The 22,968-nt window shown below is 46.8% G+C and overlaps 1 protein-coding gene across 5 annotated transcripts; it reads left to right on the top strand.

Annotated features, from left to right (window-relative positions):
* The first annotated feature begins 28 nt into the window (after window positions 1-28).
* On the top strand, window positions 29-22,512 carry SNAP47 (synaptosome associated protein 47). Of its 5 annotated transcripts, none has more exons than XM_039365242.1 (5): window positions 29-178; window positions 6,514-7,054; window positions 9,506-9,996; window positions 17,691-17,827; window positions 21,785-22,512. In XM_039365242.1, the coding sequence occupies exons 1-5, from the start codon at window positions 136-138 to the stop codon at window positions 21,929-21,931; spliced, it is 1,359 nt and encodes a 452-aa protein (XP_039221176.1). In that variant the 5' UTR covers window positions 29-135; the 3' UTR covers window positions 21,932-22,512. The 5 variants fall into 5 exon arrangements, with proteins under 5 accessions (XP_039221176.1, XP_039221177.1, XP_039221178.1 ...); XM_039365243.1 differs by having other exon boundaries at window positions 37-178; window positions 6,428-7,054; XM_039365244.1 differs by lacking the exon at window positions 29-178 and adding an exon at window positions 431-665 and having other exon boundaries at window positions 6,428-7,054.
* The last annotated feature ends 456 nt before the right edge of the window (window positions 22,513-22,968 follow it).

Here is a 22,968-nt window from a genome sequence, read left to right as displayed (position 1 = left end):
TGCGCCTGGGTCTCTCGCGGCCCGGCGGAGCGCCTGCGCGCGACTTCCCAATCGAACCGGCGCGCCGCGGTTTGCGCAGGCGCGGTGAGAGCGTCGTGAGGCGGGCGGAGCGATGGCGGGTTGACCGCGGAGCGGATGGCGGCTCCTCTCCTTCCCGTCCGCCTTTCACGAATGACCGGTGAGGAGTCTCGGTGGGCAACAACCCGGGGATGTGGGGCGGGTTGGTGATGCCCTGACGGAGCCCCCTCCCTTCCCCGATATCTCGTGGTGAGCGCCTCCTCGGGCTGGCGCAAGGGATGTCGGGAGTTGTAGTCTGAGGGCGGGGGGAAGGCTAAGGAAGGAGGGGAGAGGCCCAGGCCTTCGCCCCCCCCTTCTGTGTCGGGCAGGGGAAGGTGGAGGGGGGGAGGGGACGGCAGTTTGGGGGCTCTTGGGCCACTGTTGGTGGTTGGGGGAAGCCTCTGAAAAGGTCAAGGCAAGGGGGGAGCAGTGAGATCCCCCAGTTGCCCCCATTTAATGGGGAAGGGTCCTCCCTGGCCCCAGGAGCAGCTGATCCAGATTAACTACTAGTCTTGAAAATCTACGTGAAACCGGTATTCGCATCCAGAACAATGGCAAATAACAATGGCAGATCACAAAGCAGCACAAGACATCATTGAACAGTATAGGTAGTATATCTGTGTGTTTGTGGGTCTGTGTGTTTGTGTGTACCTATGGCAGATCACAAAGCAGCACAAGACATCATTGAACAGTATAGGTAGTATATCTGTGTGTTTGTGGGTCTGTGTGTTTGTGTGTACCTATGGCAGATCACAAAGCAGCACAAGACATCATTGAACAGTATAGGTAGTATATCTGTATTTGTGGGTCTGTGTGTTTGTGTGTACCTATGGCAGATCACAAAGCAGCACAAGACATCATTGAACAGTATAGGTAGTATATCTGTGTGTTTGTGGGTCTCTGTGTGTGTGTACCAATGACAGATCACAAAGCAGCATAAGGGATCATTGAACAGCATAGGTAGTATATCTGTGTGTTTGTGGTTCTGTGTATGTGTACCAATGGCAGATCACAAAGCAGCATAAGACATCAAACAGTATAAGTAGTATGTCTTTGTAGGTTTCTCTGTGTGTGTGTGTGTGCGTGCGTGTGTGTGTGTGTACCAATGGCAGATCACAAAGCAGCATAAGACATCAAACAGTATAGATTAGGGGTCTTCAAACTTGACCCTTTTATGACTTGTGGGCTTCAACTCCCAGCATGCCTGGCTGAGGAATTCTGGGAGTTGAAATCCACAAGTCATAAAAGGGCCAAGTTTGAAGACCCCTGGTATAGATAGTATCTCTCTCTCTCTCTCTCTCTCTCTCTCTCTCTCTCTCTCTCTCTCTCTCTCTCTCTCTCTCTCTCTCTCTCTCTCTCTCTGTGTGTGTGTGTGTGTATACCAATGGCAGATCACAAAGCAGCATAAAATATCAAACAGTATAGTTTGTGTTTGTGTGTGTATCTATATATACCTATATATACCCGAAGCAGAGCAACTAGATTCTGTAATAGCTTTATACAGGCAGTCCTTGAGTTACGACCACAACTGAGTCCAAAATTTATGCTGCTAAGTGGATCATTTGTTAAGTGAGTTTTGCCCCATTTTATGACCTTCCTTACCACTGCTGTTAAGTGAATCGCTGCAGATGATAAATTAGCCACACAGTTGTTAATTTGGCTTGCTCCATTGACTTTGCTTGTCAGAAGTTCGCAAAAGGTGATTACAGAATCTGGGACGCTGAAATTGTCATGAATATGAAGCAGTTGCTGAGCGTCTGAATTTTGATCATGTGACCATGAGGATACTGCAACAGATATAAGTGTAAAAAACAGTCCTAAGTCTTCAGTGCTGTTTAACTTCAAACGGTCACTAAACAAATGGTTGTATGTCAAGGACTGCCTGTAATTAATTTCCCACAGAGTGGGAAAAAGTAAGCACCCTTATTCAGTGGATTCAAAATACGAAATGGATGGTTTGACTAGACATCTTGCAAAGAATAATTTGCAGGTATTAGTGTAGTTGTGGTCATGTTTTGCATTTTGTATGCAATTAATATCTCCATAGATACCTATTTTATTCTTATGTCTATCTATTTATCAACCTTGTATGTCACCTCCTCGTACAGAATAACACAGTTGGAAGGGACCTTGGAGGTCTTCTAATCCAGGACTTTTCAACCAGTGGTACGGGTACCACCTGTGGTACATTGGCACCTGGCAGGTGGTATGCGACCATCCTAGAAAAGTGGTAGCGGAGGAGGAGAATGGGCTGAACCGGTGGCAGCACTGCACAAGCCTGAGCGAGAGACAGCTGGAGCTGCAGGGCTGTCAGGACTCAGCGGAAGCGCCAGGATCAGTGCAGCTTTCCAGCTGATCGGCACTTCTTCGGGGCTGTCAGAGCTCAGTGGAAGCCCCAGGATCAGCGCCAGGCTCCAGCTGGAAAGTGGCACTGATCCTGGCGCTTCCGCTGAGCCCTGAAGAAGCGCCGATCAGCTGGAATGTTGCAGCCTCTCCAGGGTCTTGTGATTTATATTCATATGCTTGGCAACTGTGATTTATATTCATATGCTTGGCAACTGATTCATATTTATGATGGTCACAGTGTCCCGGGGTCATATGAAGTGACCAAAACCTGCTGCAACCACCCAGCAGATGGGAGGGAGAATAAAAACCAAACACCCCCCCCCACCGCCAATCCTCAACAAAAACGCTCACAACAATGGAAACCTGGGACAGGAGGAAGAGCGCTACCGGCTGGGCAGCCAGGAGTCTTGCTCAGCTGTGGCTTGGGGGGCACTTTTTTCAGTGCCATTGTAACTTCGAACAGTCACTAAGTGAACTGTTGTAAGTCAAGGACTACTGTACTTTATCCCTTTTTCCTCTTTTTTGGGAAAGGGTCATCAAGTTTTTGACCCCTTGCTAGGCGACTGGTGGTACTCGGATATTGCCATATCCTAAAAGTGGTACAATGGGTGAAAAGGTTGAAAAGCCCTGGACTAGTTCAACCCCCTGCTCAGGCAGGAAACGCCATACTATTCTGGACATACGGGACATTGCCAAAGGAAACTCCCAGCAAATTAAAGACATTGAATAAATTGCAAAGAATAAACAAAGATCTTCAATTGAAAAAAAACCATTTAAAATAAAACTAAGTAGGATGGAGAGTTAGGGAGTAAAGTGAACAGAGGGAACTTTGACTGTATAAACATCTCTCCCATTGACCACCAATTGCTGTATAGCTAGTCCTCGACAACCATTTATTTAAGTTACCACGGTTTTGAAAAAAAAAATGATTTATTACCATTTTTCACCCTTACAACTGTTGCAGCCATCCCCATGGTCTAGTGATCAAAAATTCAGACGCTTGGCAACTGACTCCTATTTATGATGGCTGCAGTGTCCCGGGGTCATGTGTGTGATCCCCTTTTGTGACCTTCTGATTAGCAAGGTCAATAGGGGAACCAGATTCACTTAACAACCGTGTTGCTAACTTAACAACTGCAGGGATTCACTTAACGACTGCGGCCAAGAAAGGTCGTAAAACGGGATAAGATTCACTTAACTTTCTCACTTAGCACTGGAAACGTCGAGGACTACCTGCATAAATACGCTTTCGAGGAGTGACAGAAATCCACCCAAGTCTTCCTGGGTAATGAGTGAGATGTTTTGCCTTTAACGATCTTGTTTTCTCTGTTCTGTATTGGCATGTGTCTGTGGTACAGCTTGTTCTTAGATTGCATTTCCTGGCTGCCTCTCTAATGAATAATTTAAAATTATGTTTTTTTAAAAAAACAACCAGCTGCTCTGCTTTGGGGTAAACAAGGAAATGTTCTGATATTTTAATATTTTATTTCACGGGCAGTTCCCTGTAGGCTTCCTTGGGAAGGATTCATAAAATACCTTTGTGTAAAGTGTAATTTATTGGTTTTGCTGGAAACGTTGCATCATCTTTACATTGTACGTCACTCCTTGGCAGCAAAGAAAACTCCATAAGGGCCTCTGTTGTCCCGAAGGAAAAATCCTAGGCTAGAATTGCAGACATGAATTCAAATCCTGCCTTGGCCACGTGAAAGCCGCCTGGGTGATTTCAGGTCAATCACTTTTTATCAGTCAACCTCGCAGGGTTGTTGTTGAGGGGAAAACAGGATAAGGAAGCTGTGTTGGATACTGCCTTGAATTATTTGTGAGAATAATAAAGGCGGGGAGGCGTATAAATTAAAACAAAAAATAAGCAGAAGTACAGGTCCTCAACTTACAACAGTTCATTTAGTGACCGTTCGAAGTTACAGCAGCACTGAAAAAAGTGGCTTTTGACCCTTTTTCACACTTAATGACTGTTGCAGCATCCCTTTGAACGTTTGATCAAAATTCAGATGCTTGGCAGCTGACTCATATTTACGACGGTCGCAGCATCCTAGAGTGACCTGATCCCCTTCTGACAAGCATAGTCAGTGGCAGATTCACTTAAACAACCATGTGACTAGCTTAACAATTGCAGTGATTCAGTGGCAAGAGAGGTCGTAAAGTGTGGCAAAACTCACTTAACAAATGTCTCACTTAGCCACAAAAAAATTTGGGTTCTGTTGTGGTTGTAAGTCGAGGACTACCTGTATCAATATAGGATCTGGTTTCCTAATAGGATGTTGACTCTGGTCGGCATGTGATGCCTGAGCAAAAATAATATCCTCAGTTTCATCATGTGAGAAAATGACTAGCCAGATAGTAAATAGGTGAGTTATACTTGGACCATGAATCATGAGATCAAATATATATATATATATATATATATATATATATATAATATTTAGTATCCTCCTTTGATGTTCATTTTCTTGTGCTAAGGACAAACTGTCAAATGCCTGCTTTGGACTATCATTTCCCCCCCCCCCCAAAATACCTCTTTTCTAAGTTTTAGATGTGTAGTGAATTTTATATAGTATGACAGGTGTTTTGTTTTTGATCTGTACAATTCTGGGCAATTTTTGTTGGGCTCCGGAATCGAGAAGCCTCAGTCGATAACAATTTTTAAGCTACCAGAAACTTCTGAATCCACCAACAGACCAGGTAAATGGGGAGAATTAATTAATTAATTCCCTGCAAGATATTTAGTGGGTGGTGTAGAGGAGATGAAAACAGAAACTCAAGCGGGAGACCTAAATGTCTTTATTTGCTTTTATTCAGATAGGTGATCCTGTGCGCAGGCTTAAATATTTATTATTCCAACGTCTGTTCTTACTAATGAAGGGTTGAGTGTTGGAACTGACTTTATTTAAAAAAAAAAACAACCTGTCTTTTAGATGTAGTAGCTTTGCCAGCAGTCATTGCACTGGTGACCTTCACGGGTCTGTAAAGCAAAGCTGCACACATAAGCAGAGTTGTGGTTTCGCTTAGCAACCATGGTTTCACTTAGCAACTGTTTCACTTAATGACCAGGTTGCCTGTGCCATTTGGGGGTGACTAAACGAGGATGCCTGTAGAGACTTAGAATTTGTTTCTTCTATAGCTGATTTGCAATTTCTTAAATAATAAATGTGTACAGGAAGTCCTCAATTTACAATGTTATATTTAGTGACCATTTGGAGTTACAAGGGCACTGAAAAAGTGACTTATGGCCATTTTTCACACTTAACGACCATTGCAGCATCCCCACGGTCACGTGATCAAAATTCGGACCATTTGCCAAGCCGAGTTAATGGCTTGAACAATTGTGTTACTAACATAACAACTGCAATGATTCACTTTAACAATTGTGGCAAAAATCTAATAAGTGTCTCACTTAGCAACAGATATCTGTGCTCAATTGTGGCTGCAAATTGAGGACTACCTGTACACAGGTACTCCTCAACTTACAACCATTCGTTTAGTGACTGTTTGAAGTTACATCAGCACCAATAAAGTGATTAAATAGCGACTTTCAGAAGAATGCAGCTTCAGATATTTGAAAGTCACGATTTGGGGGATCCGGAATGAGCGGGTTCACCTATTGGTGCCTTAGCCCAGTGGTTCTCAACCTTTTTAATGCCGCGACCCCCCAACCGGTTGTAAGTCGAGGACTACTCAACCGGTCGTAAGTCGAGGACTACTCAACTGATGCAGCACCGTTTGCAGAATGGGACTTTTGGCAGGCTCAGCAGGGCAGAGACAGCCTGGACGATTCCTATTGGCTTTTGAAAGCCAATAGAATTAGACTCTATTCAAGAGAGTCTATCCTATTGGCTTTCAAAAGCCAATAGAATAAAAGGGAGTAGCACAGCTAAGGAAAAGGGGAAAAAAATGGCAGACTGTGTTGTTTGGTGACCCCCGTGAAATGGTCGTTCGACCCCAAATGGGTTCCTGACCCACAGGTTGAGAACCGCTGCCTTAGAGTCTCACACCTTTATCTTCACAGGTGTTTGTCGTGAGGCTCATGAAAGGTGAACGAACCTTGTGTTAATTGCTCATCGCTGATTACACAATTCATTTGATCTTTGGAAGGTGCCAGTTGTTTCCTTGAGGAAGAGGAACCAAGGAATAAGGTAATGGATGAGAAGGTCCACATTCACACCTGGTCCTGTTCCTATTACCTCAACTCGGAGAAGCAATGGGTGTCCGGCAAACTCCTCCTGACTCCGGTTTCGGTTAAGTTTACCGCGGACAAATCCGGAGAGGTCCTGGCCAGCTTCCCCCTTTCCTCCATCAGCGAGATCAAGAAGGAATCGTCCACCTTGATCTTCAGTTCCCTCACAATTTTGGAGAGCAGCACCAAGCATTGGTTCAGCTCCCTTCAACCCAACCGGAATGTGATCTTCAACGTGCTGGAACACTTTTGGAGAGAGCAGCTCCTCTCGCCCGACGGGGCTAGGGCGCAGACGGCATGCGTCCAGACCCCCAAGGGCAAGGAGTTGACCGGCTTGTTGATGGGGTCTCAGAAGCGTCTGGAAGATACCTCGAAGGTGCTGGAGCACCAGGGCGAACAGTTCGATAACATCATGAAAGGCCTGGACAAGATTGAGTCGGAGATGGATGTGGCAGATAGGTACGCTGGCACGCCAGGGGTTCTGATTGCGGCCAGGGGTGTGTGATCTGGGGGATCCTCAAGATGGGGCGTAGGGTTGGCGGGGCGTAGGAGAACGTCTGGAGGTTTTCTTTGCATGGAGTCGTAGAGAGAACTCGTTGGCAGAGAAAACCCGTTCTCAAGATCCAGTGCAGAACCACAGCTTAAAAGAGGTAAATAATTTGTTGTTGTTAATTGCGAAGTCGTGTCCGACCCATCGCGACCCCATGGACAATGTTCCTCCAGGTCTTCCTGTCCTCTACCATCTTCTGGAATCCATTTAAGTTCACACCTACTGCGCCAGTGACTCCATCCAGCCATCTCATTCTCTGTCGTCCCCTTCTTCTATTGCCCTCAATCTTTCCCAGCATTAGGCCCTTCTCCAGTGAGTCCTTCCTTCTCATTAGGTGGCCAAAGTATTGGAGTTTCAACTTCAGGATCTGGCCTTCTAAAGAGCAGTCGGGGTTGATCTCCTCTAGGACTGACCGGTTGGATCACCTTGCAGTCCAGGGGACTCGCAGGAGTCTTCTCCAGCACCATAGTTCAAAGGCCTCCATTCTTTGGCGCTCAGCCTTTCTTATGGGGTAAATAATTCAAGAATATTTTCTCCCGAAACAATGGACGAACAGCTGCATTGGGACAGGATCACAACTCAAGGTTGGTTTAATAGACGAAGGCCTCAGTTTACGACTGCAGTTGTGATGGGGAGACAGCCAGTTTGGGAGTTGAGGTGCTGGCCTAGAAATTGGGAGACTTGTGAGTTGTAGTCCTGCCTTAGGCATGAAAGCCAGCTAGTTGAGTTTGGGCCGGTTACCTGGAGATGGTAAGTTCTAGTTTCAAATTAGGCATGAAAGCCAACTGGGTGACTTTTGAGCCAATCATCAGGTGACAATGAGTTCTAGTCCTGCCTTAGACATGAAATCTGGCAGGGTGACTTTGGGCCAATCATCAGATGACGATGAGTTCTGGTTCCGCCTTAAGCATGAAAGCCATCAGGGTGACTTTGGGCCAATCATCAGGTGACAATGAGTCCCGCCTTAGGGATGAAAACCGGCAGGGTGACTTTGGGCCAATCACCAGAAGACAGTGAGTTCTAGTCCTGCCTTAAGTACGAAAACTGGGTGATTTTGGGCCAATCATCAGGTGGCAGTAAGTTCTAATCCCATTTTAGGAATGAAAACAGGCCAGTCATCAGAGACAGAGAATTCTAGTCCTGCCTTAGGGACATAAGTCCCTCCTTCTCAGCCCAGCCCACCTCACAGGGTTGTTGTGGGGAAAATGGAGGAGGAAGGGGTGTTTGGACTCTTTACTGCCTTGAACTAGTTATAAAAATAATAAAGGTGGAATAATCTAATAAAAATCTAGTAGTTAAAAATCGTGGCGCTCGTTGACCGGAAGTGATTTTATTACCTTTTTTTGTGGTGTTAAGAGAACGCCCCAGTTGTAAATGTGAATCCATTCATTCAAATGGCCATTTATTACAATTTTTTTGCCAGAAAGTGCCCCCCCCCAAAAATCACGAATAAGCGATCATGGCACTCCATAATGCTGTTACCGGCCATCAATATTACTGGTGGCTCAGCGCCCGACATCCAACCAGGTGATCCCTGGGAGTGGGCCAGTCATGTGACCATTTATGACCCATTAGTACCCGGACGTAGGAGGTGGAGGTCTTTCACTCCTAGTGAACTACAATTCCCAGCCGTTTCAGTCAGCCCTTTCAGCATTGAGGGATACCAGGTGTTCCTCTTCAGCAACTCTGGAAGTCACTTATTCCCTTCCTTGGACTTGTCATACTTTCCATGCTGGCCTTCATTAACTGACCAGACACATACAGATTACGTCCTCGACTTATAGCAGTTCGGTTAGTGACAACGTTCCAAGTCACAACGTCGCTGAAAAAAGTGACCTAGGACCATGTTTCACACGACCGTTTGGAGACTCCCCACAATCAAAATTCACACATGACAAATGTATTACTTTAGCGACGTAAATTTGGGGCCCAACTGTGGCCGTAAGCCGAGGACTACCTGTACGGGCAGTCCTCCATGTACAATCACAGTTGAGCTTCAAATTTCTGTTGCTTTTGTCCCAATTTACAATCTTTCTTGCCACCATCATTAAGGGAACCATTTTAGTTGTGAAGTTAGTCACACGGTCATTAAGTGAACCTGGCTTCCCCCCCCCCATTGACTCTGCTCGTCAGAAGGTCGCAAAAGGGGATCGCATGATTCTGGGACGCTGTGACCGTCATAAATACGAGTCAGTTGCCAGTGTCTGAATTTTGATCACGTGACCCTGGGAGGATGCTGCAACAGCCGTGTGAAAAATGGTCCATAAGTCCCTTTTTTCAGTGGTGTTGTAACTTCGGTCACTAAAAGAATGGCCATAAGTCGAGGACTACCTACATTTCTGATCTTTCTTTCGTCACAGGTTATTATCCCAACTCGAGTCTCCATCTTGGTGGCCTTTTGGTGGGAAACTCCTCGCCAAAGCCGTGTCCGAAGTGGGAAAGGCGACGGAGAAACCCGCGGCTCTGCCATCCGGGAGCAAAGATGGCGTCCTCGTGCAGATCCCCGTCATCGTCACCGAACGGGCCGACACTCATGCCAAACCGGGCAGCCTCTCCCTCTTAGTGTCCGGCCTGAGGATCTGCGGCGCCAAGGCCCAGCTGCTCCACTGGTTTGAGAAGCAGGACGTGGACGAGGTCAGAGTCCACAGCCCGTATGAAATATGCGTCCGCCAGAGGTTTATCGGCAAGCCGGACATCTGTTACCAGCTCCTGTCGGCCAAGATGCCCGAGGCCATCCCGTTCCTGGAGATGCAGTACAGCAAGAAGATCCAATTCCTGCAGGATGCCGTGGGGCTGGCGCAGGCTAGGAGGACCTCCCCGGAGGAAGCGGGGGGCTCCATCTGGCAGGCAGGTAAGAGACCCAGAAGGTGATCGGAATCTGATAAAATAATAACGGAAGGAGCCAGGCATGGGCTGCACCAACCAAAAAGGCCAGTGCAGGCCTCGGTTGTGTCAGCAGAGAAACGGCGTTAGCTAGCCCTTGATTTACGTCCATCCGCTTAGCAACCATTTGTGGTTACAATGGCACTGGAAAAAAGCGACTTAGGACCATTTTTCACACGGCCATGGCAGCATCTCCGTGGTGACGTGGTCAAAAATCCCGGCATTTTGGCAACGGTTTTCATACTTACGACAGCATCCCGGGGGTGTCGCGTGATCCCGTTTTGCAGCCTTCTGACCAGCGAAGTCAATGGGGAAGCTTAACAATCCTGTTGCTGACTTAAAACCTACAGCGAGTCACTTAGTGACAGTTGCTAAAAAAGATCGTAAAGTGGGGCAAAACTCACTTAACGACTGCCTCAGCGTCAGAAATTTGGGGCTGAGTTGTGGTTATAAGTCAAGGACTACCTACTACGTACTGATCAGGCTTGGTGGTTGATCACCACCTAGTGGCTATTCTGAAAAACCAACAAGGCTAAATTTTGGAGAAAGTACAACCAGCCTCTCTAGCCCTTGCTCAATTGCTGTTAACTAACTTAACAAGTGCAGTGATTCACTTAACAACTGTGGCAGGAAAGGTGGTCAAATGGGGCAAACCTCACTTAGCAATTGTCGTACTTAGCAACAGAAATTTTGAGCCCAGTTGTGATCAAATTGAGGGATTTCTGTACAGGAGCATCCAGCCTAGTGGTTCTCCACCTGTGGGTCGGGACCCCATTTGGGGTCGAACGACCATTTCACGGGGGTCGCCAAACAACGCAGTCCGCCATTTTTTTCCCCTTTTCCTTAGCTGTGCTACTCCCTTTTATTCTATTGGCTTTTGAAAGCCAATAGAATAGCCTCTCTTGAATAGAGTCTAATTCTATTGGCTTTCCAAAGCCAATAGGAATTGTCCAGGCTGTCTCTGCCCTGCTGAGCCTGCCAAAAGTCCCATTCTGAAAACGGTGCTGCACCAGTTGAGTAATCCTCGACTTACGACCGGTTGAGTAGTCCTCGACTTACGACCGGTTGGGGGTCGCGGCATTAAAAAGGTTGAGAACCACTCATCTAGGATGTTTCAAATATTCTTTTGACAATCTTTGGGTGACGATTTAGCTCGTAGACAACCATGGCTAACGTGTGTGTGTGTGTTGGTAGTGATCGTCTATATTTGGAGCAGCTAAAAAGTTACTTTTCTCCTGCTACAAGACAAAGGCTATCAGTAGTCCTCAACTAAATGGCCTTAATGGAGCCTGCTCATTATGGTTAGAAATCATGACCATCATAAAGCAGGTCACCACGTGATCAGGCTCATTTTAATGACATTTTTTGCGGTGGTTTAGCAACAGGACACTCATTAAGCAACCCTGTTGTTCACTATGGGGGGGGTGTAGTTGCCCAAATTTTGTATCATAAATTGCAATGTTTTAAAAATTAATTCTAATCCATCATTTCTAAATACCTTCTAACGTATTTTCCAAATTCGAAAAAGTCTAGGAAGAAAAAAAATTCTGGTCTGTTATGCTTAAAATAGGAGTTTTAGACCTTTAAAGCAGTGTTTCCCAAACTTGACAATTTTAAGGCATGTGGACTTCAACTCCCAGAATTCCACAGCCAGCGTTGCTGGCTGTGGAATTCTGGGAGTTGAAGTCCTCATGCCTTAAAATTGTCAAGTTTGGGAAACACTGCTTTAAAGCAAGCTGGGCATTAACAGACCACGTTCTGTTGCACCCTCTGCTAAAAGTTCAGTAGAGCAAAGATTGGAATGCACTTTTGTTGATCGGTGGCTGAAATTCGGTGCTCGGAAAAAGCTTGTTAATTTTTAAATGAAGGAATCCTGGGCATCAGATGGTAAAATGCCAGTCTAACATCTAAGAGGCAGAAAACAACTTTTTGGTTTTGTTCATCCTGGTTCAATCCACAATACGGCAATAGCAGTTACTAAAAAATAATTTCTACGTTGAGTCTTTTTTGGCTGCTCCTTGTCGTGCATAAAACGGTTTGCCTTCATTACTTATAGGACTGTGATGTCCTTCCTTTCTGTGGTCATGCTTTAAAGTCACCAGCATCCATGAGGTAACAGCAATCCATCAAGAATGTCTAGAATGATGTTGGCTTGTTCTCTTTCTGCAAAACTTAGGCTTGTCCTTTTTCAACCGAGAATTGCCACTAGGTGGCGATCAACTACTGCACCTGGATCATTCGGTACGCAGGTAGTCCTCGACATACAACCAAAATTGACCACAAAAATTCTATTGCTAGGCAACACGGCTGTTAAGTGAGTTTTGTAACATTTTACAGGCTTTCTTGCCATAGTTGTCCAGCAAATCGCTGCAGTTGTTAAGCTAGTCACACAGTCGTTAAGCGAATCTGGCTTCCCCCTTTGACTTTGCTTCAGTTGGCAGTGTGTGAATTTTGATCACGTGGCCAGAGGGATGCTGCCGTGGACCGCAGTGTGGAAAACCATCAAGTCACTCTTTTCAGTGGCATCGTAATTTGGTCACTAAACAAATAGTTGTAAGTTGAGGACTATCTGTATGGATACATTTGTCTGTGTGTATGTATACCTCTGTCTGTATCTCCCTAAAGAGAGAGAAATAGAGAGATAGAGATAGATAGATAGATAGAGAGAGAGAGAGAGAGAGAGAGAGATAGATAGATCAGTGGTTCTCAACCTTTTTAATGCCGCGACCCCCAACTGGTCATAAGTCGAGGACTACTCAACTGGTGCAGCACCGTTTGCAGAATGGGACTTTTGGCGGCTCAGCAGGGCAGAGACAGCCTGGACAATTCCTATTGGCTTTGGAAAGCCAATAGAATTAGACTCTATTCAAGAGAGTCTCTTCTATTGGCTTTCAAAAGCCAATAGAATAAAAGGGAGGAGCACAGCTAAGGAAAAGGGGAAAAAAAATGGCAGACTGCGTTGTTTGGCGACCCCCGTGAAATGGTCATTCGACCCCAAATGGGCTCCTGACCCACAGGTTGAGAACCACTGATATAGATATAGATTTGTATTTTTAATATTAGAGATAGATAGATATAGAGAGAATTATATACATACACACATATATGTATACACATACATTTATACACATATATATTGAATGTATGTATGTGTGTGTATATAGTGTGTTTCTGTATAACTATATAGAGAATATATATACTGTGTGTATATGTATGTATGTTATGTATTTGTGTGTAGATGGAAAGAAAAAAGAAAAAAAGAAAAGAAAGAGATAGATAGATAGATAGATAGATAGATAGATAGATAGTATTTCCTCAGGTATTTCACTAGTAACATATTTTGTTTTTCTAAAAGAGGTTAGGACAGGGTTCAAGCTGGCAAATTTGATCTGATTCATCTTTGATTTTTTTTTTACTTTGATCCACCTCCCCAAAGCCAGTGAGAGAGGCTTTTCATGGGACCTTGCGTGAAGAAACACATACGTGTAAATTCTTGCTGCTTAGCCATGGAGGGTCTCAGATTTAATCCAGAGCCATTTGTAGCCAGACAAAGAGCAGCGTGACTTGCGAACATCGCTCTGAAAAAGAGGCCCCCAATTTAAGCTGGGAAATGCAGTCATTTAATCTCTCGAAACAAGCAGACTTAAGCCAGCTTCTTCGCTGGCCAGGCGCCCCCCTGGTTGATGGATCCGATTTATACTCTGCCTTTTCTCTGAGGACTTAAGGCAGCTCATGGGTGGGGGGGATTCACCCCCATCTCCGGCAACCCCGAGGGGGCACAGAGACACTGGCTGACCCGATCGTACAGCCGATTTTTCCCGCTGGTTGTTAAGTGAATCGCCACAGTCATTAAGTGAATGTGCAGCTGTTAAGCCTATAATGCAGTGTCTTTGCCAAAAGCCAGAAATAAGAATCTTTTTATGAGGGAGGGGTCCGTCGTAACTTTGAATGCCCACTAAGCGACCGGTTGTAAACTGAGGACTACCCGCATAAGTTTTTTTCCCACCCTGTGAAATTATACCCAGATGGTCTTCGACTTACGACCACATGTTTTATTGCCAAGCCAGACCGCTGTTAAGGCCCCATTTTGCGACATTTCCTGCCTCAGTTGTTAAGCGAATCTCTGCAGTTGTTAAGTGAGTCGCAGGTTCGTGGAAGGTCACAAAAGGGGATCCCATGACACACACACACACACACACCGGGGATGCTGCCACCGTCATAAACATGAGCCGATGAATTTTGATCACACGATCTTGGGAGATGCTGCAACGGTTGTAAAGTGTGAAAAATCAGTCATAACCCCCCACCACCACCACTTTTTTGTTTTTTCCCATCGGAACTTCAGACGGTCACTAAACGGATAGTTGTGAGCCAAGGAGGAAAGGGAAGTTTTGCACCTGTACCGCTCGGCTGGCAGGTTTCGGGCCGCGTTAAATTTAGACCGGCATCCATGTCTCCCCCTGTAGCCGCGATGCCCCAGGTCTTCCCCCCCCCCTTTGTTGCGAGGACCGAATAATTCCAGGGGATTAAGAGTCTGTGGTAATTAACTCCTGGGGGGAGGGGAGGCCTGGGGAGGGGGGGGGAGGTTTGTATTTTTAGGTGCAGCTTTTGTGTCTGCCTTTTCCATTAAGTAACACAATCCTGAGCTGACACCAGGCCAGTGTTTCTGGCATGGGGCCTCCAAGACCTGAGTGAGCGTCAGCTTTTCAGCCTGGTTTCTGGCCTAGCGCCCGGCAGCTGTCGCGGTGGAGGTGGGGCGGGTGGGGGGGCTTTGGAGCAGGGGGCAGCTTCCTCTAAAGTAGGCTGTCTCCCCCCCCCCATCCTCCCCACCTCGGCCCCCAGCCCAGAATATCCTGTTTCCAGCAGAGACCCTGGCCCTAGAGAGGCAGGGTGCGTGTGCATAGTGAGGAGTCCACCTTTTGCAGCTCCTCTCTGAAAAGTCAGGCAGTCCTCAGCTTATGACCACCCATTTAGCGACCCTTTGAAGCCACAACGGCACGCACAGGTAGCAACAGCGATCATTTGATGAGAGTGCTGTATGAAGAGGGCCAGTAAATGTTGATTTACTTGCATTTTATTTTACTTATTGACCAAAGGGAAAACACACACACATACACACACACACACACACAATAATAAAAATTCCTACAGGTAGTCCTCGACTTAGCAACAGTTTGTTTAGTGATTGAAGTTACAGCAGCAGTATGAAAATTGACTTAGGACCGGTGCTCATGCTTATGGCTGTTGCAGCATCATGTGGCCAATATGCAGATGCTTGGCAACTGACTCATACTTAACGACTGTCGCAGTGTCCCAGGGCCATGTTTGCAGGACTTCTGACTAGCAAAGTCAGTGCGGGGAGCCGGATTCACTTAACAACCGTGTGACTTGCTTAACAGCTGCAGGGATTCCCTTAACAACTCTGGCAACTTAACAACTCTTTAAGGGTGTTAAAATGGGGCAAAACTCGCTTAACACTCACTGTCTCGCTTAGCGATGGAAAATGTGGGCTCAGTTCTGGATGCAAATCAAGAACTCAGCTGAGTTTAGCTTCCAGTTGCACCTTTGTGCACGGAGGCAATTGCACGCAAGACCCAGCAGTTGTCACTGTGTGACTGTGTGACTGTGTGACTGTGTTCTTTGTCAGGTTCAGGAATAAAATCCCTGTTACCTGTTACAACTTTGTCACCCGAGACCACTATCCTACAGGTAGTCCTCAGTTTGTGTCCTCAGCCTACCCATCACAGTCATAACTCATGACGGCCGTAACTTGGCTAGTTTGTGTGACAGATCTGACTTTTATGATTTGCTGGGTTTTTTTTGCAGCAGTCATTAAGCGAGGCTTTGGTCGTTAAGTGAAGCAGTGGTTTTGCCGAAAACCAGAACAAAATGCCTGTTTTCAGCCAAAAAATAAAGTTATGTGACTGTGGGATGCTGCCAACAGCCATGAATGTGTGTTCATGGAACTTCTGGAACTTCAAATCCAGATCAAAAGGTGTCCCCAGGGAGGTCTGTTGTAACTTTGAACGGTTGCTAAGTGAATGGTCGTAAGTCGAGAACTAACTGTAATTGTTTTCTCCGCCTTGGCAGCTTTCAGGAGAAGCACAGGCATATGTAGATAATCCTCGACTTAACGTTGGTCACAGCATCCCATGATCACGTGATCAAAATTCAGGGGCTTTGCAACTAGCTGGTATTTACACCATTCATCTACTCATCCTCCTGTCTTATTATCCATCCATCTATCTGTCCATTGGTCTCTTCTTTTCTTCCATCTGTCATCCATTCATCCATCCATCTCTGTTCTCTATCTCCATCCATCCATCCATCCATCCATCCATGTTATCTATTTTTCTGTCTCTTATTTTTCCATCTGTCATCCATCCATTTCTATTCTCTATCTCCATCCATCCATCTATCTCTATTCTCTATCTCCATCCATCCATCCATGTTACCTATTTTTCTGTCTCTATTATTTTTCCATTTGTCATCCATACATCTCTATATCTCCATCCATCCATCCATCTGTATTCTCTATCTCCATCCATCCTGTTATCTATTATTTTTCCATCTGTCATCCATCCATATCTATTCTCTCTCCATCCATCCATCCATCCATCCATCTCTATTCTCTATCTCCATCCATCCATCCATCCATCCATCCATCCATGTTACCTATTTTTCTGTCTCTATTATTTTTCCATTTGTCATCCATCCATCTGTATTCTCTATCTCCATCCATCCATCCATCTGTATTCTCTATCTCCATCCATCCATCCATGTTACCTATTTTTTTGTCTCTATTATTTTTCCATCTTTCATCCATTCATCCATCCATCTCTGTTCTCTATCTCCATCCATCCATCCATCCATGTTATCTATTTTTCTCTCTATTATTTTTCCATCTGTCATCCATCCATATCTATTCTCTCTCCATCCATCCATCCATCTCTATTCTCTATCTCCATCCATCCATCCATCCATCCATCCATCCATCCATCCATCCATGTTACCTATTTTTCTGTCTCTATTATTTTTCCATTTGTCATCCATCCATCTGTATTCTCTATCTCCATCCATCCATCCATGTTACCTATTTTTCTGTATTATTTTTCCATCTATCCATCCATATCTATTCTCTCTCCATCCATCCATCCATCCATCCATCCATCCATCCATCCATCCATCCATCTCTATTCTCTATCTCCATCCATCCATCCATCCATCCATCTCTATTCTCTATTCTCTATCTCCATCCATCCATGTTACCTATTTTTCTGTCTCTATTATTTTTCCATTTGTCATCCATCCATCCATCCACCTCTATGTCTGTCTGTCTATCTATCTATCTAGTCTTCTGTTTCTATTATCCTTCCATCTGCCTGTCATCTACCCACCCATCCTTCTGGCTCTATCATCCGTCCGTCCGTCCATCTCTATTCTCTGTCTGTCTATCTTGTTTCACAAGACAAATTCTGGTCCCAATTGTGGTCGTAAGGCGAGGACTACCTGGACAAACTCTTTTGCCAGCCCTTAAAGCCCTGGTTGCAATACATCCATGCTGGTCCAGGATCAGCTGTGCCATTTTGTGTGATTTTTTTTTTTAAAAAAACGATACCGCTTAAAATAAGGCCTTTCTGGTCCCCGCTTCTCTTCTTGCAGCCACTGGGTTTGTGGGAAGCCTAGTTCAATCCGGATCGACACCATCCTCCTCTGGAGGAAGCGCAGACAGCAAGCAGGCTCAGATGCAGAAGGAGAAACAGATTGTCTCCCAGAGTGAAATGCAGGAAATCCGTCAGGTACGTCCAGAGCACTTTGGGGCAGGCAGCCAAGCAGCCAACGCAGTTAAAATAGAATTCCTTTTCCATTTAGCAGCCCTCCCTCCCTCCCACCCACCCACCCACCCACCCATCTTTTTGGAATCTCTCTGGAAGAGAAAAAGGGTGCAAAGAGGCATGCTTGGAAGGAGACTCACATTCACTCAAGGCATTCAGATGTGTACTTAGGACAGTGTTTCTCAACCTTGACAATTTTAAGGCATGTGGACTTCAACTCCCAGAATTCCACAGCCAGCAATGCTGGCTGTGGAATTCTGGGAGTTGAAGTCCACATGCCTTAAAATTGTCAAGGTTGAGAAACACTGACTTAGGAGAAAGAACCATGTTAACGATAGAAGAGAATATTTATAGCTCAGGGTTGACCTGTGGTGGTCCTGGCTGCTCTCTGAGCTGGGTGGTTTCCTTGCAGACGTTTCGTGACCCAACTAGGGAACGTCATCAGTGTTGGAAGGGAGGGGGATTCTGAACAGGAGGAGGACTGTTGGGTCCTTGTTGGTCTCTGAACTTCTTGGTTTCCTTGCAGACGTTTCATGACCCAACTAGGGAACATCATCAGTGCTACAAGGCAGGACTGTGGGGTCCTTGGTGCTTTCTGAGCTGGGTGGTTTCCTTGCAGACATTTCATGACCCAACTAGGGAACATCATCAGTGCTAGAAAAGAGTGGACTTTGTGAAGAGGAGGAGGAGGAGGAGGAGGAGGAGGAGGAGGAGGAGGAGGTGGCAGTGGTCTCTGAACTTAGTTGTTTTCTTGCAGATATTTTATGACTCAACTAGTAATATAATAGGTGCTAGAAGTGTTAACCCCCCTCCCTTCTAGCACTGATGATGTTACCTAGTTGGGTCATGAAATGTCTGCAAGAAAACAACCAAGCTCAGAGAGCACCAAGGACGCCAAAGAACTACTACTACTCCTCTCCACCCCCCTCCTCTTATCTTCTGACACTGATGATGTTCCCTAGTTGGGTCATGAAATGTCTGCAAGGAAACCACCAGGCTCAGGGTCCATTCTCCCTCCTTCCCTCCCTCCCTCCCTTCCTCCCTCCCTCCCTCCCTCCCTCCCTCCCTCCCTTCCTTCCTTCCTTCCTTCCTTCCTTCCTCCCTCCCTCCCTTCTTTCTTTCTTTCTTTCTTTCTTTTCTTCTTCCTTCCTTCCTTCCTTCCTTCCTTCCTTCCTCCCTCTCTCCCTCTCTCCCTTCTTCCCTCCCTCCCTCCTCCTCCCTTCTAATACTGATGATGTTCCCTAGCTGGGTCATGAAACGTCTGCAAGAACATCTCCCGCCAGGCTGAGGGAACTACAAAGACACCACAGAATTTAAATTATATTCAACTCCATCCGAAATAGCGACAGGTTGAGGGATACTCCTGGCATTGGGTAGGCCGAGATCCTAACCACAAAAAAAGTGTGTGCCACCTGAACTCGGGACCTTCTTCAGAGGGATGTGTGTCGGGCAGAAAACGTTGGCTTCATGCCGTAAAGCAGGCCTTCCCCCTTTCTCCGGGGTCCTGGTAGAGCCCAGGGGCTCAGGAGGCTGGTTTTATGAAAAGCCATCCTGAAGACTTTCTTGAGAGATCTGGAAATCCCTCCTTCTCAGGATTTGGGATCCACCCGGAGCTCCGTAATCTATTCGGCACTTGGGAGGGGCGCGTGATGTGGGTCCGTGAGCTGGTCCCTCCCTGTAGAGCAGTGGTTCTCAACCTTTTTAATGCCGCGACCCCCAACCGGTCGTAAGTCGAGGACTACTCAACCGGTCGTAAGTCGAGGACTACTCAACTGGTGCAGCACCGTTTGCAGAATGGGACTTTTGGCGGGCTCAGCAGGGCAGAGACAGCCTGGACAATTCCTATTGGCTTTTGAAAGCCAATAGAATTAGACTCTATTCAAGAGAGTCTATTCTATTGGCTTTCAAGAGCCAATAGAATAAAAGGGAGGAGCACAGCTAAGGAAAAGGGGGGAAAAATGGCGGACTGCGTAGTTTGGCGACCCCCGTGAAATGGTCGTTCGACCCCAAATGGGGTCCCGACCCACAGGTGGAGAACCACTGGCGTAGAGAAAGGGCTTTCATGATGTTTTCTCCCGCCTGCCGGCTCCCCAGGGTTGGACGTCATGTCAGCAAAGATGGGAGGAGACGGGATAATATTAGTTTATAAAGTCTGTGGTCAGAGAGAGCCGGGAGAGACCTCGGCAGGGTTTGGCAGGAAACCTTCCGCCAGCTCGGATTTCTCCTGTCCTGCTCTCGTCCCAGCTGCAGGACGGAAAGGCCGAGAGGGGTGGGGGGGGGCTGGGGGGGTGGACCTGAAGCTTTTAGGTTGTTGTTTCCCCCCCCCCCCTCATTCGGCCCTGTTCAGTTCTCTGAACAGGGTCGGTTATTCTGAATCCCGACCCCTGTTCTCTGAAAGTCTAGACTTGGGAAGGGCAGTTGCCGTGAGGCAGGCCATACTGGGCCAGTTGGTCTGAAACTGGGTGGGCTGGAGCTGGCAGGTGGAAAGCAAGGACGTTCAGCCCAGAGTCTGCATCCCCCACCTCTCTGTTATATCCATCCATCCATTCATCCATCCATCCATTTCTCTATTTATGCATCTATCCCCGCTCTCTCTTTCAAACACACACACTCCTCCTCATCCTCCATGTCCTTCTCTTTTTCTTCTTCTCCTTCTCCTTTTCTTTCATTCTCTTTCTTTTCTCTTGATCTCCATTTCCTTCCTTCCTTCCTTCCTTCCTTCCTTCCTTCCTTCCTTCCTTCCTTCCTTCCTATTCTTCTTTCTTATTTCCTTCTCCTTCTCCTCTTTCTTCCTGTCTGTCTCCTCCCTTCCCTTCATTCGCCTCCTTTTTTTTCTGTCCTCATCTTCCTGCCTCTCCTTTTCTTTCTGGTCTGTGTCATCTTCCTCCTCTTTCTCTTCCTCCTCTTTCTCAATGTCTATCTTCTCCTTCTACTCCTCCTTCTCCCCCCCCTTCCTTCTTTTCTCTAAAGGAGAATATTTGTAGCTCAGGGTTGAATTGAGGGGTCTTTGGTGCTCTCTAGTTGGCTACTAACACTGATGATGTTCCCTAGTTGGGTCATGAAACATCTGCAAGGAAACCACCCAAGCTCAGAGAGCACCAAGGATCCCACAGTCATTTTCTTCCTCCTCCTCCTCCTCCCATCCATCCATCCATCCATCCATCCATCCATGACTGATGATGTTCCCTACTTGGGTCATGAAACATCTGCAAGGAAACCATCAAGCTCAGAGAGCACCAAAGACCCCACAGTCACTGTCCTCTTCCTCCTTTCCTCCTCCTCTTCCTCCTCCTCCTCCTCCTCCTCCTCCTCCTCCTCCTCCTCCTCCTCCTCCTCCTCCCTTCTAGCAGTGTTGATATTACCTGGTTGGGTCATAAAATGTCTGCAAGGAAACCAACCAGCTCAGAGAGCACCAAGGAACCCACAATCTTTCCTCCTCCTCCTCCTCCTCCTCCTCCTCCTCCTCCTCCTCCTCCTCCTCCTCCTCCTCCTCCTCCTCCTCCTCCTCCTCCTCCTTCTCCCATTCTACCCTCAATCTTGCCCTTCCTTCCCAGCTCTGCTTCCAAACCTCTCCCAACTCTCCAGGGCTGGGCTGAAATTGTGGAAGCAGCTGGGCCTTCTGAGCAAAAGCCCCAGGTGGTCCAGGTTTGCCACGTCCTCTGAAAAGGGGGCCTTGGATGAGCTTCTCCGTCTCCTTTTTGATTTTCTCTTGCTCCTCCTTGTGCTCTTGAGTCTGGTTACACGGGTGCCCCTACTTACGACCATACTCCCTCCCCATCCACATAGTGGTCGTACGCCGAGGACTTACCTGTGTGCCGTACAAGATTCCTCCAGGCCACGTTCCCCCGAATAGCAAGTCAGGCGAGGAGGGAGGCTGGTGCTTCTTTCCTTGACCGCAGTTTCAACATCTTCTCTTGCCAGATCCTTCGGAGGCTCAAGTGTTTGGCCCTGGAAACGGAAACGGAGCTGGAGCGGCAGGACGAGAGCCTGGATGCCATTACGTCCTCCGTGGATCAGGCCAACATGAGCATCGACCGGCATAACCGCAGAATCCGGAAACTCACCTAGAGACCCGCCCCCGCCCCCTCCAGCGAGAGGATTTTGGCCGCTGGGAACACAGTGGTCCCCCTTCGTCCTGTGGGGCCACCTCCTGGAGGTGTCCTTTAGCTTGGCCGGTGTCAGATGGGTTGACAAAGCAAACAAACAAACAAACAAACTCGCAAAACAATAACACCCGATTGGGGTGTTATTAAACAAAGGGGATGTCCGGTTTAAGTCGCAAAGGAACCGACGTTCTTCAGTTGCAAAGGAAGAAGGAGCAGACTCGTTTTGATTGTTCTCCAGCTGACCTCCTGGATCCCTTCGCCACGTGGGCACCCAGAAATTTATCCATGCGCTAGAGAGAGTCTTGAGCGGTGCATGGAAATATGACAATGAGATCTGCAAAAATTTTCATTTAAATCGCCTGTTGGACCACCCGTTCTCTTCGTGGCTTCAAGAGCCCCCCAGCCATGTCTTTGCATCTTGCCTCCTGGGGTTGTGGGTGCTCCATCTCTGGAGGTTTTCAAAAACAGACCAGGGTGGTGTAAGACAGGGGTAGTCAACCTTGGCTCTTTTATGACTCGTGGACTTCAACTCCCAGAATTCCTGAGCCAGCTGTGCTGGCTCAGGAATTCTGGGATTTGAAGTCCACGAGCCAAGGTTGACTACCCCTGGTGTAAAATCTCCTACCTTGAGCAGGAGGTTGGACTAGAAGACCTCCCGAGGTCCCTCCCAGCCCTAGGATTCTATGTTTTATGTCCCAATTTTTCTTTTTTAAAAAATGGCCTTCGCTCTATGAGATTCTCCCTCAAGAAGCTGTCGTGCTGACGTGAATATACAGACAAGTAGGCATTTTAAGAAGACACCCATAAGCGAGCTTGAATTTTTGAGCCCAGCTTCCATCTGCTCAAAATCTGTGCTTCCAGTCTGACTTCTTTTAAGGCTGTGGTTTGTTTAAACCTCTTAATGTAGGCTTAAACCTGGCCCCTAAACCTGGAGGAGGAACCATTGAGCAATCTGAAATGTCAGGCATGGATAGGCTGCCTGCATCCCGCCAACTTATC

The sequence above is a fragment of the Crotalus tigris genome, unplaced genomic scaffold, assembly GCF_016545835.1.
Source record: "Crotalus tigris isolate CLP2741 ecotype Arizona unplaced genomic scaffold, ASM1654583v1 scf7180000020019.1302030, whole genome shotgun sequence".
NCBI classification, from domain to species: Eukaryota; Metazoa; Chordata; class Lepidosauria; order Squamata; family Viperidae; genus Crotalus; species Crotalus tigris.
The sequence above is the reverse complement of the archived record's forward strand: the minus strand, read 5'-3'. Positions and strand labels throughout refer to the sequence as shown.